The 25,243-nt window shown below is 46.9% G+C and overlaps 1 protein-coding gene across 1 annotated transcript in view; it reads right to left on the reverse strand.

Moving 5' to 3' along the window:
* The window catches only part of oca2 (oculocutaneous albinism II), a 172,973-nt gene that overhangs the window by 145,139 nt on the left and 2,591 nt on the right, over positions 1-25,243 (reverse strand). The window contains exons 2-3 of the mRNA XM_029708344.1: positions 15,187-15,453; positions 3,881-3,982 (exon numbers count right to left, since the gene is read on the reverse strand). Coding sequence (XP_029564204.1) covers positions 3,881-3,982; positions 15,187-15,422 — 338 coding nt within the window. The 5' untranslated portion in view covers positions 15,423-15,453. The remainder of the gene's footprint in view (positions 1-3,880; positions 3,983-15,186; positions 15,454-25,243) is intronic.

The raw sequence follows: 25,243 nt of genomic DNA on the forward strand, positions 1-25,243 counted from the left end.
ATAGTGTGTATAGGGTGTATAGTGTGTATAGGGTGGATAGTGTGTATAGTGTGTATAGGGTGTATAGAGTGTATAGTGTGTATAGTGTGTATAGTGTGTATAGGGTGTATAGTGTAGTGTGTATAGGGTGGATAGTGTGTATAGGGTGTATAGGGTGTATAGTGTATAGTGTGTATAGTGTGGATAGGGTGGATAGGGTGGATAGTGTGTATAGTGTGTATAGGGTATATAGGGTGTATAGGGTATAGTGAGGATAGTGTGTATAGTGTGTATAGGGTGTATAGGGTGTATAGGGTATAGGGTGTATAGGGTATAGGGTATAGTGTGTATAGGGTGTATAGTGTGTATAGGGTGTATATAGTGTGTATAGGGTGTATAGGGTGGATAGTGTGTATAGTGTGTATAGGGTGGATAGTGTGTATAGGGTGTATAGGGTGTATAGTGTGTATAGTGTGTATAGGGTGTATATAGTGTGTATAGGGTATAGGGTTGTGTCTAGTGATGTGTCGTGTATATTGGTGTGTATTGGTGCATCTTCAGGGCTCATCTGTAAAAGAGACCTGTCAAAATAAAGGTTCATTATGTTATTTCTTTTACATTTTTATGTCAAATTTTTAGGATTGACCGCTGTTGCAGCTGAGAACAAAACGTGTATGGACACAATGAGAGGGAGAAACTTAATGAGGGACTTAATGAGAGGGAGGGACTTAATGAGGGACTTAATGAGAGACTTAATGAGGGACTTAATGAGAGACTTAATGAGAGACTTAATGAGAGACTTAATGAGAGACTTGATGAGAGACTTAATGAGAGACTTAATGAGAGGGAGAGTCTTAATGAGAGACTTAATGAGAGACTTAATGAGGGACTTGATGAGAGACTTAATGAGAGGGAGAGTCTTAATGAGAGACTTAATGAGAGACTTAATGAGGGACTTAATGAGAGGGAGAGTCTTAATGAGAGACTTAATGAGAGACTTAATGAGGGACTTATTGAGAGGGAGGGACTTAATGAGGGACTTAATGAGAGGGAGAGTCTTAATGAGAGACTTAATGAGAGGGAGAGACTTAATGAGGGACTTGATGAGGGACTTAATGAGAGGGAGGGACTTAATGACAGACTTAATGAGAGACTTAATGAGAGGGAGAGACTTAATGAGAGACTTAATGAGAGACTTATTGAGGGACTTAATGAGAGGGAGGGACTTAATGAGGGACTTGATGAGGGACTTAATGAGAGGGAGGGACTTAATGACAGACTTAATGAGAGACTTAATGAGAGGGAGAGACTTAATGAGAGACTTAATGAGAGACTTAATGAGGGACTTAATGAGAGGGAGGGACTTAATGAGGGACTTAATGAGGGGGAGGGACTTAATGAGGGACTTAATGAGGGACTTAATGAGAGGGAGGGACTTAATGAGGGACTTAATTATTAGGGAGGGACTTAATGAGGGACTTAATGAGGGACTTAATGAGAGGGAGGGACTTAATGAGGGACTTAATGAGAGGGAGGGACTTAATGAGGGACTTGAGAGGGAGAGACTTAATGAGGGACTTAATGAGAGGGAGGGACTTAATGAGGGACTTAATGAGAGACTTAATGAGAGGGAGGGACTTAATGAGGGACTTAATGAGAGGGAGAGACTTAATGAGGGACTTAATGAGAGGGAGGGACTTAATGAGGGACTTAATGAGAGACTTAATGAGAGGGAGGGACTTAATGAGTGACTTAATAACATGGAGACAACTACTGTTATTTATCATATTCCTGGGAGCTTTTTCACTCCTTCAGCATGTTCAGTGCATTCGGAAAGTATTCAAACCCTTTGACCTTCTCCACATTTTGTTATATTACAGCCTAATTCTAAAATGGATCAAATAAAAAAATGTTCCCCTCATCAATCTACACACAGTACTTTGTACTTAGTACTTAGTTGAAGCACCTTTGGCAGCGATTACAGCCTAGAGAATTCTTGGGTATGACGCTACAAGCTTGGCACACTTGCATTTGGGGACATTATCCATTTCTTCTCTGCAGATCCTCTCAAGCTCTGTCAGGTTGGATGGGAATCGTCGCTGCACAGCTATTTAAATCCGGGCTGGGCCACTCAAGGACATTCAGAGACTTGTCCTGAAGCCACTCCTGCGTTTTCTTGGCTGTGTGCTTAGGGTTGTTGTCCTGTTTGAAGATGAACCTTCACCCCAGTCTGAGGTTCTGAGCGCTCTGGAGCAGGTTATCATCAAGGATCTCTCTGTACTTTGCTCCGTTCATCTTTGCCTCAAACCTGATTAGTCTCCCAGTCCCTGCTGCTGAAAAACATCCCCACAGCATGATGCTGCCACTACCATGCTTCACCGTAGGGATGGTGCCAGGTTTCCTCCAGATGTGATGCTTGGCATTCAGGCCAAAGACTTCAATCTTGGTTTCATCAGACCAGAGAATCTTGTTTGTCCTTCTGGAAGGGTCTCCCACCTCCACAGAGGAACTCTAGAGCTCTGTCAGAGTCACCATTGGGTTCTTGGTCACCTCCCTGACCAAGGCTCTTCTCCCCCTGATTGCTCAGTTTGGCCGGGCAGCTCTAGGAAGAGTCTTGGTGGTTCCAAACTTCTTCCATTTAAGAATGATGGAGGCCTGGGTTCGAGCCCAGGTTCTGTCGCAGCCGGCCGCGACCGGGAGGCTCATGGGGCGTCGCACAATTGGCCCAGCGTCGTCCGGGTTAGGGAGGGTTTGGCCGGCAGGGATATCCTTGTCTCATCGTGCACTAGCAACTCTTGTGGCGGGCCGGACGCAGTGCACGCTGACACGGTTGCCAGGTGTACGGTGTTTCCTCCGACACATTGGTGCGGCTGGCTTCCGGGTTAAGTGGACATTGTGTCAAGAAGCAGTGTGTCTTGGTTGGGTTGTGTTTCGGAGGACGCATGGCTCTCGACCTTCGCCTCTCCCGAGTCCGTACGGGAGTTGCAGCGATGAGACAAGACTGTAACTACCAATTGGATACCATGAAATTGGGGAGAAAAAAGGGGGTGAAAAATACAACAACAAAAAAAAAGAATGGAGGCCATTGTGTTCTTGGGGACCTTCGATGCTGCAGACATTTTCTAGTACCCTTCCCCAGATCTGTGCCTCGACACAATCCTGTCTCGGAGCTCTACGGACAATTCCTTTGACCTCATGGCTTGGTTTTTTGCTCTGACATGCTCTGTCAACAGGTGTGTGCCTTTGCAAATTATGTCCAATAAATTTAATTTACCACAGGTGGACTCCAATCAAGTAATAGAAACATCTCAAGGATGATCAATGGAAACAGGATGCATCTGAGCTCAATTTCGAGTCTCATAGGAAAGGGTCTGAATACTTATCTAAATAAGTTATTTCTGGTTTTAATTTTAATAAGTTTGCAAAAATGTCTAAAAACCTGTTTTTCGCCTTGTCATTGAGGGGTAGTGTGTATAGATTGAAGAGGAAAATGTTTTGTTTCATCAATTTTAGAATAAGGATAAATGTGGAAAAAGTCAAGGAGGTCTGAATACTTTCGGATTGCACTGTACATGTGCGGTATACGCTCCATTCATCTGCACTGTATCTAGCCACCATGATACGAGCAGTCCTCTGCAATCACAAAGAGGAACATTTTACACTTATATCACCTAGGAGTTGAATACAAGATTGGTCTTTTAGGAGAAGAACATTAAGTATCGCCTAGGAACTGAATAGAAGCTGGGTCTTTTAGGAGAAGAATATTAGGTATTTATCTCCGTTTGTAAAAATGTATTCATGTGCACATCAATTGTATACAATTCAACATACGTAGCTTGCTACAAAACTGCTGTGATATCGAAAGGTTCTTTCTGAGAAACCAAACAAAACCTAACTTTACCTGTCATCTTGGGAGAACCTGATGAGGGGAGATCGCTCTGTGTGATTGGAGTTGGTCTGGTTGGTATTTCCCTTCAGAAAGTTGACCATACTGAAGCTCTGTCTGAAGAACAAATACAAAACATGATGTCAACTGAAGTGAAGACGTAACGGTCATCGTATGTAGTGGACCAAGGCGCAGTGGGTTGAGTGCTAATAATAACTTTTATTAGAACACTTAACGAAACAAAACAAGAGAACGAACGAACGAACGCACAGTATTGCAGGCTAACACAGCTATATAAAAACAACTTCCCACAAAGGGACAGGTGAAAACAGGGCTACCTAAGTATGACTCCCAATCAGCAACAACGATGTACCTGATGTTCCTGATTGAGAGCCATACCAGGCCAAACACAAAGAAATACACAACATAGACAGAGCATAGAAATACAAAACATAGAACACAACCAAAAACCCCCGGAATACTCTAAACAAGCACCCCTCTTACATAAACACACATCCCAACAAACCCCAACCACATAAAACAAATATCCTCTGCTACGTCCTGACCAAACTACAATAACAAATAACCCCTTATACTGGTCAGGACGTGACACTGTTATAGAACGGTTGTCGTAAGGATTGGACCAAAACGCAGCGGGAATATGTATACTCATCTTCTTTTTATTTTGAAGAAGGAGAAACAAATAAATACGTTAAAAAAAAAGAACAAAACGAAACAGTCCTGTCAGGTGCAACAAAAACTAAACAAGGAACAACTACCCACAAAATCCCATAGAAAAACACCCCTCTTAAATATGACCTTCAATTAGAAGCAACGAGTAGCAGCTGCTTCCAATTGAAGGTCAACCCAATAAACACCACATAGAAATAGACATACTAGAACTAACATAGAAATAGACTAACAAGAACATAACCCAACAAACCCCGAAACACTCTAAACAAACACCCCCTCTGCCACGTCCTCACCAAACTACAATAACAAATAACCCCCTATACTGGTCAGGACGTGACAGAAGAAACAAATTCAAAGTTTAACCCGTTAGTTTGATGCTCAGATTTTCATCAGAAAAGTGTGAAAACAGTGCAGTGAACCATAAACAATTAATGAACATGTACCTGTGGAACGGTCGTTAAGACACTAACAGCTTACAGACGGTAGGCAATAAAGGTCACAGTTATGAAAACTTAGGACACTAAAAAGGCCTTTCTACTGACTCTGAAAAACACCAAAAGAAAGATGCCCAGAGCCCCAGCTCATCTGCGTGAATGTGCCTTAGGCATGCTGCAAGGATGCATGAGGACTGCAGATGTGGCCAGGGCAATAAATTGCAATGTCCGTACTGTGAGACGCCTAAGACAGCGCTACAGGGAGACAGGACGGACAGCTGATCGTCCTCGCAGTGGCAGACCACGTGTAACAACACCTGCACAGGATCGGTACATCCGAACATCACACCTGCGGGACAGGTACAGGATGACAACAACAACTGCCCGAGTTACACCAGGAACGCACAATCCCTCCATCAGTGCTCAGACTGTCCGCAATAGGCTGAGAGAGGCTGGACTGAGGGCTTGTAGGCCTGTTGTAAGGCAGGTCCTCACCAGACATCACCGGCAACAGCGTTGCCTATGGACACAAGCCCAGCGTCGCTGGACCAGACAGGACTGGCAAAAAGTGCTCTTCACTGACGAGTCGCGGTTTTGTCTCACCAGGGGTGATGGTCGGATTCGCGGTTATCGATGAAGGAATGAGCGTTACACCGAGGCCTGTACTCTGGAGCGGGATGAATTTGGAGGTGGAGGGTCCGTCATGGTCTGGGGCGGTGTGTCACAGCATCATCGGACTGAGCTTGTTGTCATTGCAGGCAATCTCAACGCTGTGCGTTATACAGGGAAGACATCCTCCTCCCTCATGTGGTACCCTTCCTGCAGGCTCATCCTGACATGACCCTCCAGCATGACAATGCCACCAGCCATACTGCTCGTTCTGCGTGTGATTTCCTGCAAGACAGGAATGTCAGTGTTCTGCCACGGCCAGCAAAGAGCCTGCATCTCAATCCCATTGAGCACGTCTGGGACCTGTTGGATCGGAGGGTGAGGGCTAGGGCCATTCTCCCCAGAAACGTCCGGGAACTTACAGGTGCCTTGGTGGAAGAGTGGGGTAACATCTCACAGCAAGAACTGGCAGATCTGGTGCAGTCCATGAGGAGGAGATGCACTGCAGTACTTAATGCAGCTGGTGGCCACACCAGATACTGACTGTTACTTTTGATTTTGACCCCCACTTTGTTCAGGGACACATTATTCCATTTCTGTTAGTCACATGTCTGTGGAACTTGTTCAGATTATGTCTCAGTTGTTGAATCTTACGTTCATACAAATATTTACACATGTTAAGTTTACTGAAAATAAACGCAGTTGACAGTGAGATGACGTTTCTTTTTTTAGCTGAGTTTATATATTAGGTTACATACGGTATAGATATGGTTAAATACAGTATAGATATGGTTAAATAAGGTATAGATATGGTTAAATAAGGTATAGATATGGTTACATACGGTATAGATATGGTTAAATACGGTATAGATATGGTTAAATAGAGTATAGATAGGGTTAAATAGAGTATAGATAGGGTTAAATAGAGTATAGATATGGTTAAACACAGTATAGATATGGTTAAATAGAGTATAGATATGGTTAAATACAGTATAGATATGGTTAAATAGAGTATAGATAGAGTTAAATACAGTATAGATATGGTTACATACAGTATAGATAGGGTTAAATACAGTATAGATATGGTTAAATAGAGTATAGATAGGGTTAAATACAGTATAGATATGGTTAAATAGAGTATAGATAGGGTTAAATACAGTATAGATATGGTTACATACAGTATAGATATGGTTACATACGGTATAGATATGGTTAAATACATTATTATATAGGGCTAAATACGTTATTATATAGTGTCTTCTGATCCCTTCTGTCTCAGCCTCCAGTATTTATGTTGCAGTAGTTTATGTGTCGGGGGGGCTAGGGTCAGTCTGTTATATCTGGAATATTTCTCCAGTCTTATCCGGTGTCCTGTATGCTCTCTCTAATTCTCTCTTTCTAACTTTCTCTCTCTCGGAGGACCTGAGCCCTAGGACCATGCCTCAGGACTACCTGACATGATGACTCCTTGCTGTCCCCAGTCACCTGGCCGTGCTGCTGCTCCAGTTTCAACTGTTCTGCCTGCGGCTATGGAACCCTGACCTGTTCACTATGATTACTATTGTTTGACCATGCTGGTCATTTATGAACATTTGAACATCTAGGCCATGTGCTGTTATAATCTCCACCCGGCACAGCCAGAAGAGGACTGGCCACCCCTCATAGCCTGGTTCCTCTCTAGGTTTCTTTCTCGGTTTTGGCCTTTCTAGGGAGTTTTTCCTAGCCACCGTGCTTCTACACCTGCATTGCTTGCTGTTTGGGGTTTTAGGCTGGGTTTCTGTACATGGGTACACCCCCCCACATCTATTTCTATGGGTACACCCCCCCACGTCTATTTCTATGGGTACACCCCCCCACGTCTATTTCTATGGGTACACCCCCCCACGTCTATTTCTATGGGTACACCCCCCCACGTCTATTTCTATGGGTACACCCCCCCACGTCTATTTCTATGGGTACACCCCCCCACGTCTATTTCTATGGGTACACCCCCCCATGTCTATTTCTATGGGTACACCCCCCCACGTCTATTTCTATGGGTACACCCCCCACGTCTATTTCTATGGGTACACCCCCCCCACGTCTATTTCTATGGGTACACCCCCCCACGTCTATTTCTATGGGTACACCCCCCCACGTCTATTTCTATGGGTACACCCCCCCACGTCTATTTCTATGGGTACACCCCCCCACGTCTATTTCTATGGGTACACCCCCCCACACGTCTATTTCTATGGGTACACCCCCCCACGTCTATTTCTATGGGTACACCCCCCCACGTCTATTTCTATGGGTACACCCCCCCACGTCTATTTCTATGGGTACACCCCCCACGTCTATTTCTATGGGTACACCCCCCACGTCTATTTCTATGGGTACACCCCCCCACGTCTATTTCTATGGGTACACCCCCCCACGTCTATTTCTATGGGTACACCCCCCCACGTCTATTTCTATGGGTACACCCCCCCCACACGTCTATTTCTATGGGTACACCCCCCCACGTCTATTTCTATGGGTACACCCCCCCACGTCTATTTCTATGGGTACACCCCCCCACACGTCTATTTCTATGGGTACACCCCCCCACGTCTATTTCTATGGGTACACCCCCCCACGTCTATTTCTATGGGTACACCCCCCCACGTCTATTTCTATGGGTACACCCCCCCACGTCTATTTCTATGGGTTATAGTTCTCAGGCCTGTAATGACTGATATGACAAGAGGAACTGATGATGTAATACCCAATATAGAACTGATGATGTAATACCCAATATAGAACTGATGATGTAATACCCAATATAGAACTGATGATGTAATACCCAATATAGAACTGATGATGTAATACCCAATATAGAACTGATGATGTAATACCCAATATAGAACTGATGATGTAATACCCAATATAGAACTGATGATGTACTACCCAATATAGAACTGATGATGTACTACCCAATATAGAACTGATGATGTAATACCCAATATAGAACTGATGATGTAATACCCAATATAGAACTGATGATGTAATACCCAATATAGAACTGATGATGTACTACCCAATATAGAACTGATGATGTACTACCCAATATAGAACTGATGATGTAATACCCAATATAGAACTGATGATGTAATACCCAATATAGAACTGATGATGTAATACCCAATATAGAACTGATGATGTACTACCCAATATAGAACTGATGATGTAATACCCAATATAGAACTGATGATGTAATACCCAATATAGAACTGATGATGTAATACCCAATATAGAACTGATGATGTACTACCCAATATAGAACTGATGATGTACTACCCAATATAGAACTGATGATGTAATACCCAATATAGAACTGATTATGTAATACCCAATATAGAACTGATGATGTAATACCCAATATAGAACTGATGATGTAATACCCAATATAGAACTGATGATGTACTACCCAATATAGAACTGATGATGTACTACCCAATATAGAACTGATGATGTACTACCCAATATAGAACTGATGATGTACTACCCAATATAGAACTGATGATGTAATACCCAATATAGAACTAATGATGTAATACCCAATATAGAACTGATGATGTAATACCCAATATAGAACTGATGATGTAATACCCAATATAGAACTGATGATGTAATACCCAATATAGAACTGATGATGTAATACCCAATATAGAACTGATGATGTAATACCCAATATAGAACTGATGATGTAATACCCAATATAGAACTGATGATGTAATACCCAATATAGAACTGATGATGTAATACCCAATATAGAACTGATGATGTAATACCCAATATATAGAAATTGTACCTTTTGCATTCTATTATTACAATTTTGAAGAGTAATTTGAAAGCTGGACTGAGTCGTCCCCCACCAAAAAAAGGGAGCGCCCCACAGTTTAGTAACCAGTGGTCTAGAAGTCAAATAACTGACCTAAAGCTTAAAGAAAACAGATACAAGAATTCGTAAGGTAGATTAAAAATGGAAACTGTATTTTTTTTAACATTTAAATAGTCACTGCATAATTGCCTCTCATAGGATCTATAGGGCTCTGGTCTGTAGTAGTGCACTATGTAGGGAATAGGGGCTGTGGTCTATAGTAGTACCACTTTATAGGGATTAGGGCTCTGGTCTATAGTAGTGCACTATATAGGGAATAGGGCTCTGGTCTATAGTAGTGCACTATATAGGGAATAGGGCTCTGGTCTATAGTAGTGCACTATATAGGGAATAGGGCTCTGGTCTATAGTAGTGCACTATATAGGGAATATGGCTCTGATCTAAAGTAGTGCACTACATAGGGAATAGTGTGCCATTTGTAATGTAAACACCGTCACACTCAGAGATCAAATATCTCCTGCCACATTTCATCATGTGCAGGTCTGGCTCTGTTCGTAAAAAAACGAAATTCCAGAGTTAAATCCCAATAACGTGAAAACAACCACAGGCCTGAGATTAGCCCCCCCTTCAACGCACACTCTCCTTTTCTCTCTCTCTCTCTCTCTCTCTCTGAATACTGTGAATACTTACAGTTTGTTCTCCATCCAGTTTACACAGAGCTCACACTAGGAATCTCTGATTTGATGGTTCAACAACTTTCTAGTGTAATGTGAGTTCTACAATCGTCCAAATTTAACCCCTTAACCTACAGACTGTAGTTTGGGGGGTCAATTTAACCCCCCAAACTACAGACTGGGGTCATTTTTTGGGGAATATTTGTGATCATAGCCCCAAAGGTGATTTATTCAATTCTTTAAAATCCTCATTTTGACAATTAACTTGTTCTTAATACATCTAAATTATTGTTTAGTGTTTTTGTATCAACATGGACTTATTAAAACATTGCAAAAAAAAAACAAACACTGAATTCTGACTAGTAATTACAGAAACAGGAACGTGAATCAAGGTTTCCCTGGAGACGTAATAACAAGTGGTGTGGAGGGGGGACCTGTATCAGGGATCCATAACAGGGTGGAGGGGGGACCTGTATCAGGGATCCATAACAGGGTGGAGGGGGGACCTGTATCAGGGATCCATAACAGGGTGGAGGGGGGACCTGTATCAGTGATCCATAACAGGGTGGAGGGGGGACCTGTATCAGGGATCCATAACAGGGTGGAGGGTGGACCTGTATCAGGGATCCATAACAGGGTGGAGGGGGGACCTGTATCAGGGATCCATAACAGGGTGGAGGGGGGACCTGTATCAGGGATCCATAACAGGGTGGAGGGGGGACCTGTATCAGGGATCCATAACAGGGTGGAGGGGGGACCTGTATCAGGGATCCATAACAGGGTGGACCTGTATCAGTGATCCATAACAGGGTGGAGGGGGGACCTGTATCAGGGATCCATAACAGGGTGGAGGGGGGACCTGTATCAGGGATCCATAACAGGGTGGAGGGGGACCTGTATCAGGGATCCATAACAGGGTGGAGGGGGGGACCTGTATCAGGGATCCATAACAGGGTGGAGGGGGGGACCTGTATCAGGGATCCATAACAGGGTGGAGGGGGGACCTGTATCAGGGATCCATAACAGGGTGGAGGGGGGACCTGTATCAGGGATCCATAACAGGGTGGAGGGGGGACCTGTATCAGGGATCCATAACAGGGTGGAGGGGGGACCTGTATCAGGGATCCATAACAGGGTGGAGGGGGACCTGTATCAGTGATCCATAACAGGGTGGAGGGGGACCTGTATCAGGGATCCATAACAGGGTGGAGGGGGGACCTGTATCAGGGATCCATAACAGGGTGGAGGGGGGACCTGTATCAGTGATCCATAACAGGGTGGAGGGGGGACCTGTATCAGGGATCCATAACAGGGTGGAGGGGGGACCTGTATCAGGGATCCATAACAGGGTGGAGGGGGGACCTGTATCAGTGATCCATAACAGGGTGGAGGGGGGACCTGTATCAGGGATCCATAACAGGGTGGAGGGGGGGGACCTGTATCAGGGATCCATAACAGGGCGGAGGGGGGACCTGTATCAGGGATCCATAACAGGGTGGAGGGGGGACCTGTATCAGGGATCCATAACAGGGTGGAGGGGGACCTGTATCAGGGATCCATAACAGGGTGGAAGGGGGACCTGTATCAGTGATCCATAACAGGGTGGAGGGGGGACCTGTATCAGGGATCCATAACAGGGTGGAGGGGGGGACCTGTATCAGTGATACATAACAGGGGGGACCTGTATCAGTTATCCATAACAGGGTGGAGGGGGACCTGTATCAGTGATACATAACAGGGGGGACCTGTATCAGTTATCCATAACAGGGTGGACCTGTATCAGTGATCCATAACAGGGTGGAGGGGGACCTGTATCAGTGATCCATAACAGGGTGGAGGGGGACCTGTATCAGTGATCCATAACAGGGTGGAGGGGGGACCTGTATCAGTGATCCATAACAGTTTGGAGGGGGGGACCTGTATCAGTGATCCATAACAGGGTGGAGGGGGGGACCTGTATCAGTGATCCATAACAGGGTGGAGGGGGACCTGTATCAGTGATCCATAACAGAGTGGAGGGGGGACCTGTATCAGTGATCCATAACAGGGTGGAGGGGGACCTGTATCAGTGATCCATAACAGGGAGGAGGGGGGACCTGTATCAGTGATCCATAACAGGGGGGACCTGTATCAGTGATCCATAACAGGGGGGACCTGTATCAGTAATCCATAACAGGGTGGACCTGTATCAGTGATCCATAACAGGGTGGAGGGGGGACCTGTATAAGTGATCCATAACAGGGTGGAGGGGGGGACCTGTATCAGTGATCCATAACAGGGTGGAGGGGGGACCTGTATCAGTGATCCATAACAGGGTGGAGGGGGGACCTGTATCAGTGATCCATAACAGGGTGGAGGGGGGGACCTGTATCAGTGATCCATAACAGGGTGGAGGGGGGGACCTGTATCAGTGATCCATAACAGGGTGGAGGGGGACCTGTATCAGTGATCTATAACAGGGTGGAGGGGGACCTGTATCAGTGATCCATAACAGGGTGGAAGGGGACCTGTATCAGTGATCCATAACAGGGAAGAGGGGGACCTGTATCAGTGATCCATAACAGGGGGGACCTGTATCAGTGATCCATAACAGGGTGGAGGGGGGACCTGTATCAGTGATCCATAACAGGGTGGAGGGGGGACCTGTATCAGTGATCCATAACAGGGTGGAAGGGGGACCTGTATCAGTGATCCATAACAGGGTGGAGGGGGGACCTGTATCAGTGATCCATAACAGGGTGGAGGTGGGACCTGTATCAGTGATCCATAACAGGGTGGACCTGTATCAGTGATCCATAACATGGGGGACCTGTATCAGTGATCCATAACAGGGTGGACCTGTATCAGTGATCCATAACAGGGTGGAGGGGGGACCTGTATCAGTGATCCATAACAGGGTGGAGGGGGGACCTGTATCAGTGATCCATAACAGGGTGGACCTGTATCAGTGATCCATAACAGGGTGGAGGGGGGACCTGTATCAGTGATCCATAACAGGGTGTAGGGGGGACCTGTATCAGTGATCCATAACAGGGTGGAGGGGGGACCTGTATCAGTGATCCATAACAGGGTGGAGGGGACCTGTATCAGTGATCCATAACAGGCTGGACCTGTATCAGTGATCCATAACAGGGAGGAGGGGGGACCTGTATCAGTGATCCATAACAGGGAGGAGGGGGGACCTGTATCAATGATCCATAACAGGGGGGACATGTATCAGTGATCCATAACAGGGTGGAGGGGGGACCTGTATCAGTGATCCATAACAGGGTGGAGGGGGGACCTGTATCAGTGATCCATAACAGTGTGGAGGGTCAACTTAGTGTATGTAAACTTCTGACCCACTGGAATTGTGATACAGTGAATTATAAGTGAAATAATCTTTACGTAAACAATTGTTGGAACAATGACTTGTGTTACGCACAAAGTAGATGCCAAAACTATAGTTTGAAACCTCTTACATCTACACGTTCCGCTAGCGGAACGTCTGCTCCAATATCCAATGATGGGCGGGGCGCGAAATTCAAACTCCTCTAAATCCGAAAACTTACACTTTTCAAACATATGACTATGTTACAGCTATTTAAAGACAAGACTCTCCTTTATCTAACCAAACTGTCCGATTTCAAAAAGGCTTTACAGCGAAAGCAAAACATTAGATTATGTCAGCAGAGTACCCAGCCAGGAATAATCACACAGCCATTTTTCAAGCTAGCATATCATGTCACATAAACCCAAACCATATCTAAATGCAGCACTAACCTTTGATGATCTTCATCAGATGACACACCTAGGACATTGTGTTATACAATACATGCATGTCTGTTCAATCAAGTTCATATTTATATCAAAAACCAGCTTTTTACATTAGCATGTGACGTTCAGAACTAGCATTCCCACCGAACACTTCCGGTGATTTTACTAAATTACTCACGATAAACGTTCACAAAAAGCATAACAATTATTTTAAGAATTATAGATACAGAACTCCTCTATGCACTCGATATGTCCGATTTTAAAATAGCTTTTCGGATGAAGCACATTTTGCAATAATGTAAGTACATAGCCCGGCGTTACAGGGCTAGCTATTTAGACACCCACCCAGTGTAGCCTTCACCAAAATCACATTTCCTATAAGAAAAATGTTCTTACCTTGCTTGTTCTTCATCAGAATACACTGCCAGGACTTCTACTTCAATAACAAATGTAGGTTTGGTCCCAAATAATCCATCGTTATATCCAAACAGCGACGTTTTGTTCGTGCGTTCTAGACACTATCCCAACGCTAAATCTCGGCCACGAGCATGACGCAAAATATGACAAAAAATTTCGAAATATTCCATTACCGTACTTCGAAGCATGTCAACCGCTGTTTAAAACCAATATTTATGCAATTTATCTCGTAGAGAAGCGATAATATTCCGACCGGGAATCTGCCTGTCTGTAAACTGAGGAAAAAACCAAAAGCCGGGGGCGGGGCGTGTCACGCGCCTAAGGCTTAGTCCATTGACTGACCACTCAGCATTTGCTCTCGTGTGCTTCAGCCAGGGCTTTGAATGACATCATTCCTGTTTTTCCCGGGCTGTGAGACTCCATTGTTGACGTGAGAAGTGTCACGTAAGAGCAGAGATCCTTTGTAAACGACAGAGATAATAAAGAAGGGCAAGAAATGTTCAGACAGGGTACTTCCTGAACAGAAGCATCTCAGGTTTTTGCCTGCCATAGGAGTTCTGTTATACTCACAGACACCATTCAAACAGTTTCAGAAACTTTGGAGTGTTTTCTCTCCAAAGCTAATAATTATATGCATATTCCAGTTTCTGGGCAGGACTAATAATCAGATTAAATCGGGTACGTTTTTTATCCAGCCGTGAAATTACTGCCCCCTAGATGTAACAGGTTAACAAGAAAATTTGTGGAGTGGTTGAAAAACGAGTTTTAAATGACTCCAACCAAAGTGTACTTAAACTTCCGACTTCAACTGTACATGTAAAATGTAAATTAGCATGCCATTTTGGACACTGACCTTACAACTAAGGTCGTTCCTACCTGTCTTCAGCATGCATAACACAGTTCCCCGGGGATCTGGCAGAGGCCTGCTGTAGTTTCTGAGACTCTATCCTTCCTGAGAATCCCTCCAATAGACGCAGACCTCCGAAGTTCCCCGCCACATCACCGTAGTCCCCGGCTACCGCCTCCGCTGTCCTCAGACTGGACCTTCCCTGGAGGCCTGGGGCAGCTGCTGGGGATTTCAGGTCCAGGTCGCTCTTATTCTCCAGATACATGTTGAGATTGGAGAGTAGTCCCACACAGGGTCTAGACAGAGAGAGAGAGAGAGAGAGAGATGGAGAGACAGAGAGACCAATACAAATAAATGGTATTGGTCAAAACTACACTACAGAATAGAACTATGGGTCAAAACTACACTACGGATTGGATACATACTGGGCCTGTAGGTTAAGGATACATACTGGGCCTATAGGTTAAGGATACATACTGGGCCTATAGGTTAAGGGTACATACTGGGCCTATAGGTTAAGGGTACATACTGGGCCTATAGGTTAAGGATACATACTGGGCCTATAGGTTAAGGGTACATACTGGGCCTATAGGGATACATACTGGGCCTACAGGTTAAGGGTACATACTGGGCCTATAGGTTAAGGATACATACTGGGCCTATAGGGTAAGGCTACATACTGGGCCTATAGGTTAAGGATACATACTGGGCCTATAGGTTAAGGATACATACTGGGCCTATAGGTTTAGGATACATACTGGGCCTATAGGTTAAGGATACATACTGGGTCTATAGGTTAAGGATACATACTGGGCCTATAGGTTAAGGATACATACTGAGCCTATAGGTTAAGGATACAGATTCAAACTGTAGGTTAAGGATACATACTGGGCCTATAGGTTAAGGCTACATACTGGGCCTATAGGTTAAGGATACATACTGGGCCTATAGGTTAAGGATACAGATTCAAACTGTAGGTTAAGGATACATACTGGGCCTATAGGTTAAGGATACATACTGGGCCTATAGGTTAAGGATACATACTGGGCCTATAGGTTAAGGATACATACTGGGCCTATAGGTTAAGGCTACATACTGGGCCTATAGGGATACATACTGGGCCTATAGGTTAAGGGTACATACTGGGCCTATAGGTTAAGGATACATACTGGGCCTATAGGTTAAGGATACATACTGGGCCTATAGGTTAAGGCTACATACTGGGCCTATAGGTTAAGGCTACATACTGGGCCTATAGGTTAAGGATACATACTGGGCCTATAGGTTAAGGATACATACTGGGCCTATAGGTTAAGGATACATACTGGGTCTATAGGTTAAGGATACATACTGGGCCTATAGGTTAAGGATACATACTGGGCCTATAGGTTAAGGATACAGATTTAAACTGTAGGTTAAGGATATATACTGGGCCTATAGGTTAAGGCTACATACTGGGCCTATAGGTTAAGGATACATACTGAGCCTATAGGTTAAGGATACAGATTCAAACTGTAGGTTAAGGATACATACTGGGCCTATAGGTTAAGGATACATACTGGGCCTATAGGTTAAGGCTACATACTGGGCCTATAGGTTAAGGATACATACTGGGCCTATAGGTTAAGGATACATACTGGGCCTATAGGTTAAGGCTACATACTGGGCCTATAGGTTAAGGATACATACTGGGCCTATAGGTTAAGGATACATACTGGGCCTATAGGTTAAGGATACAGATTCAAGCTGTAGGTTAAGGATACATACTGGGCCTATAGGTTAAGGATACATACTGGGCCTATAGGTTAAGGATACATACTGGGCCTATAGGTTAAGGATACATACTGGGCCTATAGGTTAAGGATACATACTGGGCCTATAGGTTAAGGCTACATACTGGGCCTATAGGTTAAGGATACATACTGGGCCTATAGGTTAAGGATACATACTGGGCCTATAGGTTAAGGCTACAGATTCAGACTGTAGGTTAAGGATACATACTGGGCCTATAGGTTAAGGATACATACTGGGCCTATAGGTTAAGGATACATACTGGGCCTATAGGTTAAGGATACATACTGGGCCTATAGGTTAAGGATACATACTGGGCCTATAGGTTAAGGATACATACTGGGCCTATAGGTTAAGGCTACATACTGGGCCTATAGGTTAAGGATACAGATTCAGACTGTAGGTCAAGGATACATACTGGGCCTATAGGTTAAGGCTACATACTGGGCCTATAGGTTAAGGCTACATACTGGGCCTATAGGTTAAGGATACATACTGGGCCTATAGGTTAAGGCTACATACTGGGCCTATAGGTTAAGGATACAGATTCAGACTGTAGGTTAAGGCTACATACTGGGCCTATAGGTTAAGGATACATACTGGGCCTATAGGTTAAGGATACATACTGGGCCTATAGGTTAAGGATACATACTGGGCCTATAGGTTATGGATACAGAGAAGGCCAAAAGGCATTACAGTACTTGCTTTCCTTCTTTGGCCGTTGTCAATAGACTAGTGTTAGCACACACAGAGAGAGAGGCCTGCCCTAGAGTTAACAGAGAGAGAGGCCTGCAATAGACTAGAGTTCACAGAGAGAGGCCTGCCCTAGAGTTAACAGAGAGAGAGGCCTGCCCTAGACTAGAGTTCACAGAGAGAGGACTTCCCTAGAGTTCACAGAGAGAGAGGCCCTAGAGTTAACAGAGAGAGGCCAGCCCTAAACTAGAGTTAATAGAGAGGCCTGCCCTAGACTAGAGTTAACAGAGAGAGAGGCCTGCCCTAGAGTTAACAGAGAGAGGCCTGCCCTAGACTAGAGTTAACAGAGAGAGAGGCCTGCCCTAGACTTAACAGAGAGAGTGGCCTGCCCTAGAGTTCACAGAGAGAGAGGCCTGCCCTAGAGTTCACAGAGAGAGAAGCCTGCCCTAGAGTTAACAGAGAGAGAGGCCTGCCCTAGACTACAGTTCACAGAGAGAGGCCTGCAATAGACTAGAGTTAATAGAGAGAGAGGCCTGCCCTAGAGTTAACAGAGAGAGAGGCCTGCCCTAGACTAGAGTTCACAGAGAGAGAGGCCTGCCCTAGACTAGAGTTCACAGAGAGAGAGGCCTGCCCTAGACTACAGTTAGTAGAGAGCCCTGCCCTAGACTAGAGGTTACAGAGAGAAGCCTGCCATAGACTAGAGGTTACAGAGAGAGAGGCCTGCCCTAGACTAGAGGTTACAGAGAGAGAGGCCTGCTCTAGACTAGAGGTTACAGAGAGAGTATTGTGGGCTGGCAGGTATAATGAGCCAGGAAGTCTGTGTGAGATCCCCAGGGGAATCATAAGCTGTTCCATGTGGTCTAGACATGCCCCGTCATGTGATCACAACAATCAGCTACTCCCATTGTGTGTCTGCATGCACACTTGGTCCTCATTCAGGAAACCCGCCCCCTCTATCTAAGCTGAGGCCCCCTGAAGCAGAGAGACGCCGCGTCACATGACCCCCTGGCTGGGCCTCGGCTTCTAGTAACGTGACGCGCCACACCTACCACACCACCACACCACACCACCACACCACACCTACCACACCACACCTACCACACCACACCTACCACACCACCCTACCACACCACCCTACCACACCACCCTACCACACCACACTACCACACCATACTACCACACCACCCTACCACACCACCCTACCACACCACCCTACCACACCACACTACCACACCACCCTACCACACCACACTACCACACCATACTACCACACCATACTACCACACCACACTACCACACCACACTACCACACCACCCTACCACACCATACTACCACACCATACTACTACACCACCCTACCACACCACACTACCACACCATACTACCACACCATACTACCACACCACCCTACCACACCACACTACCACACCACACTACCACACCACCACACCACCACACCACACTACCACACCACCCTACCACACCACCCTACTACATCATGCTACCACACCACACTACCACACTACCCTACCACACCATCATACTACCACACCACCACACTACCCTACCACACCACCACACCACCACATTACCACAACACACTACCACACCACCCTACCACACCACCCTACCACACCATACTACCACACCACACTACCACACTACCCTACCACACCATGCTACCCTACCACACTACCACACCAAACTACCACACTACCACACTACCACACCATACTACCACACCACACTACCACCACACTACCACACCATACTACCACACCACCACACCACACCACACTACCACACCATACTACCACACCACACTACCACACCACACTACCACCACACCACACTACCACACCATACTACCACACCATACTACCACACCACCCTACCACACCACACTACCACACCATACTACCACACCATACTACCACACCACCCTACCACACCACACTACACACCACACTACCACACCACCACACTACCACACCACCCTACCACACCACCCTACCACACCAAGCTACCACACCACACTACCACACTACCCTACCACACCATCATACTACCACACCACCACACTACCCTACCACACCACCACACCACACAACCACACCACATTACCACACCACACTACCACACTACCCTACCACACTACCACACCACCACACTACCATACTACCACAACACACTACCACACCACACTACCACACCACCCTACCACACCACACTACCACACCATACTACCACACCAAACTACCACACCACCACACTACCACACCACAACACACTACCACACCACACTAACACACCACACTACCACACCACCCTACCACACCACATTACCACACCATACTACCACACCACACTACCACACTACCCTACCACACCATGCTACCCTACCACACTACCACACCAAACTACCACACTACCACACTACCACACCATACTACCACACCACACTACCACACCACCACCACACTACCACCACACTACCACACCATACTACCACACCACCACACCACACCACACTACCACACCATACTACCACACCACCACACCACACTACCACCACACCACACTACCACAACATACTACCACACCATACTACCACACCACGCTACCACATTACCCTACCACAACATACTACCACAAGATACTACCACACCATACTACCACACCATACTACCACACCACACTACCACACATACCCTACCACACCATGCTACCCTACCACACTACCACACCATACAACCACACTACCACACCATACTACCACACTACCACACTACCACACCACACTACCACACCATACTACCACACCACCACACCACACCACACTACCACACCACACTACCACCTCACGACACTAGCACAACATACTACCACACCATACTACCACACCACGCTACCACACCACCCTACCACACCACCCTACCACACCATACTACCACACCATACTACCACATCACCCTACCACACCATGCTACCCTACCACACTACCACACCATACTACCACACTACCACCATACTACCACACTACCACACTACCACACCATACTACCACACCACCACCACACTACCACCACACTACCACACCATACTACCACACCACCACACCACACCACACTACCACACCATACTACCACACCACACTACCACCACACCACACTACCACACCACACTACCACACCATACTACCACAACATACTACCACACCACGCTACCACACCACGCTACCACACCACCCTACCACACCACCCTACCACACCACACCACCACACCACACTACCACACCATACTACCACACCACACTACCACACCATACTACCACACCACACTACCACACCACACCACACTACCACACCATACTACCACACCACCACACTACACTACCACACCACACTACCACACAATACTACCACACCACCACACCACACCACACTACCACACCACACCACCACACCATACTACCACACCACCACACTACCACACCACCACACCACACTACCACAACACACTACCACACCACACTACCCTACCACACCACACTACCACACCATACTACCACACCACACTACCACACTACCCTACCACACCATGCTACCCTACCACACTACCACACCAAACTACCACACTACCACACTACCACACCATACTACCACACCACACTACCACCACACTACCACACCATACTACCACACCACCACACCACACCACACTACCACACCATACTACAACACCACACTACCACACCACACTACCACCACACCACACTACCACACCATACTACCACACCACCCTACCACACCACACTACCACACCATACTACCACACCATACTACCACACCACCCTACCACACCACACTACCACACCACACTACCACACCACCACACTACCACACCACCCTACCACACCACCCTACCACACCAAGCTACCACACCACACTACCACACTACCCTACCACACCATCATACTACCACACCACCACACTACCCTACCACACCACCACACCACACAACCACACCACATTACCACACCACACTACCACACTACCCTACCACACAACCACACCACCACACTACCATACTACCACAACACACTACCACACCACACTACCACACCACCCTACCACACCACACTACCACACCATACTACCACACCAAACTACCACACCACCACACTACCACACCACCACAACACACTACCACACCACACTAACACACCACACTACCACACCACCCTACCACACCACATTACCACACCATACTACCACACCACACTACCACACTACCCTACCACACCATGCTACCCTACCACACTACCACACCAAACTACCACACTACCACACTACCACACCATACTACCACACCACACTACCACACCACCACCACACTACCACCACACTACCACACCATACTACCACACCACCACACCACACCACACTACCACACCATACTACCACACCACACTACCACACCACACTACCACCACACCACACTACCACAACATACTACCACACCATACTACCACACCACGCTACCACATTACGCTACCACAACACCCTACCACAACATACTACCACAAGATACTACCACACCATACTACCACACCATACTACCACACCACACTACCACACATACCCTACCACACCATGCTACCCTACCACACTACCACACCATACTACCACACTACCACACCATACTACCACACTACCACACTACCACACCACACTACCACACCATACTACCACACCACCACACCACACCACACTACCACACCACACTACCACCTCACGACACTAGCACAACATACTACCACACCATACTACCACACCACGCTACCACACCACGCTACCACACCACCCTACCACACCATACTACCACACCATACTACCACATCACCCTACCACACCATGCTACCCTACCACACTACCACACCATACTACCACACTACCACACCATACTACCACACTACCACACTACCACACCATACTACCACACCACCACCACACTACCACCACACTACCACACCATTCTACCACACCACCACACCACACCACACTACCACACCATACTACCACACCACACTACCACACCACACTACCACCACACCACACTACCACCACCATACTACCACAACATACTACCACACCACGCTACCACACCACGCTACCACACCACCCTACCACACCACCCTACCACACCACACCACCACACCACACTACCACACCATACTACCACACCACACTACCACACCATACTACCACACCACACTACCACACCACACCACACTACCACACCATACTACCACACCACCACACTACACTACCACACCACACTACCACACAATACTACCACACCACCACACCACACCACACTACCACACCACACCACCACACCATACTACCACACCACCACACCACACCACACTACCACACCATACTACCACACCATATTACCACACCATACTACCACACCATACTACCACACCACACTACCACCACACCACACTACCACAACATACTACCACACCACGCTACCACACCACGCTACCACACCACCCTACAACACCATACTACCACACCATACTACCACACCATACTACCACACCACACTACCCTACCACACCATGCTACCCTACCACACTACCACACCACCACCACACTACCACCACACTACCACACCATACTACCACACCACCACACCACCACACCATACTACCACACCACACTACCACACCACACTACCACACCATACTACCACACCATACTACCACACCACGCTACCACACCACGCTACCACACCACCCTACCACACCACACCACCACACCACACTACCACAACATACTACCACACCATACTACCACACCACGCTACCACACCACGCTACCACACCACCCTACCACACCACCCTACCACACCATACCACCACACCATGCTACCACACCATACTACCACACCATACTACCACACCATACTACCACACCACACTACCACATCACACTACCACATCACCCTACCACACTACCACACCATACTACCACACTACCACACCATACTACCACACTACCACACCATACTACCACACCACACTACCACACCACCACCACACTACCACCACACTACCACACCATACTACCACACCACCACACCACACCACACTACCACACCATACTACCACACCACACTACCACACCAAACTACCACCACACCACACTACCACACCATACTACCACACCATACTACCACACCACGCTACCACACCTCGCTACCACACCACCCTACCACACCATCCTACCACACCACACCACCACACCACACTACCACACCATACTACCACACCACACTACCACACCATGCTACCACACCACACTACCACACCTACTACCACACCACACCACACTACCACACCATACTACCACACCACCACACTACACTACCACACCACACTACCACACCATACTACCACACCACCACACCACACCACACTACCACACCACACCACCACACCATACTACCACACCACCACACTACCACACCACACTACCACACCATACTACCACACCATACTACCACCCCATACTATCACACCATACTACCACACCACACCACACCATACTACCACACCATACTAGCACACCACACTACACTACCACCACACCACACTACCACAACATACTATCACACCATACTACCACACCACGCTACCACACCAAGCTACCACACCACCCTACCACACCATACTACCACACCATACTACCACACCATACTACCACACCACACTACCACACTACCACACTACACTACCACACCACACTACCACACCATACTACCACACCACCACACCACACCACACTACCACACCACACCACCACACCATACTACCACACCACCACACTACCACACCACACTACCACACCATACTACCACACCACACCACACCATACTACCACACCATACTAGCACACCACACTACCACACCACACTACCACCACACCACACCATACTACCACACCACGCTACCACACCACGCTACCACACCACCCTACCACACCATACTACCACACCATACTACCACACCATACTACCACACCATACTACCACACCACACTACCACACCACCCTACCACACCATCCTACCCTACCACACTACCACACCACCACCACACTACCACCACACTACCACACCATACTACCACACCACCACACCACACCACACCATACTACCACACCACACTACCACACCATACTACCACACCATACTACCACACCACGCTACCACACCACACTACCACACCACCCTACCACACCACACCACCACACCACACTACCACACCATACTACCACACCACACTACCACACCATACTACCACACCACACTACCACACCATACTACCACACCACCACACTACACTACCACACCACACCACCACACCATACTACCACACCACCACACGACACCACACTACCACACCACACCACCACACCATACTACCACACCACCACACCACCACACTACCACACCACACTACCACACCATACTACCACACCATACTACCACACCATACTACCACACCACCCTACCACACCACTCTACCA

This window comes from Salmo trutta, chromosome 22 (assembly GCF_901001165.1).
Source record: "Salmo trutta chromosome 22, fSalTru1.1, whole genome shotgun sequence".
Classification (NCBI taxonomy): domain Eukaryota; kingdom Metazoa; phylum Chordata; class Actinopteri; order Salmoniformes; family Salmonidae; genus Salmo; species Salmo trutta.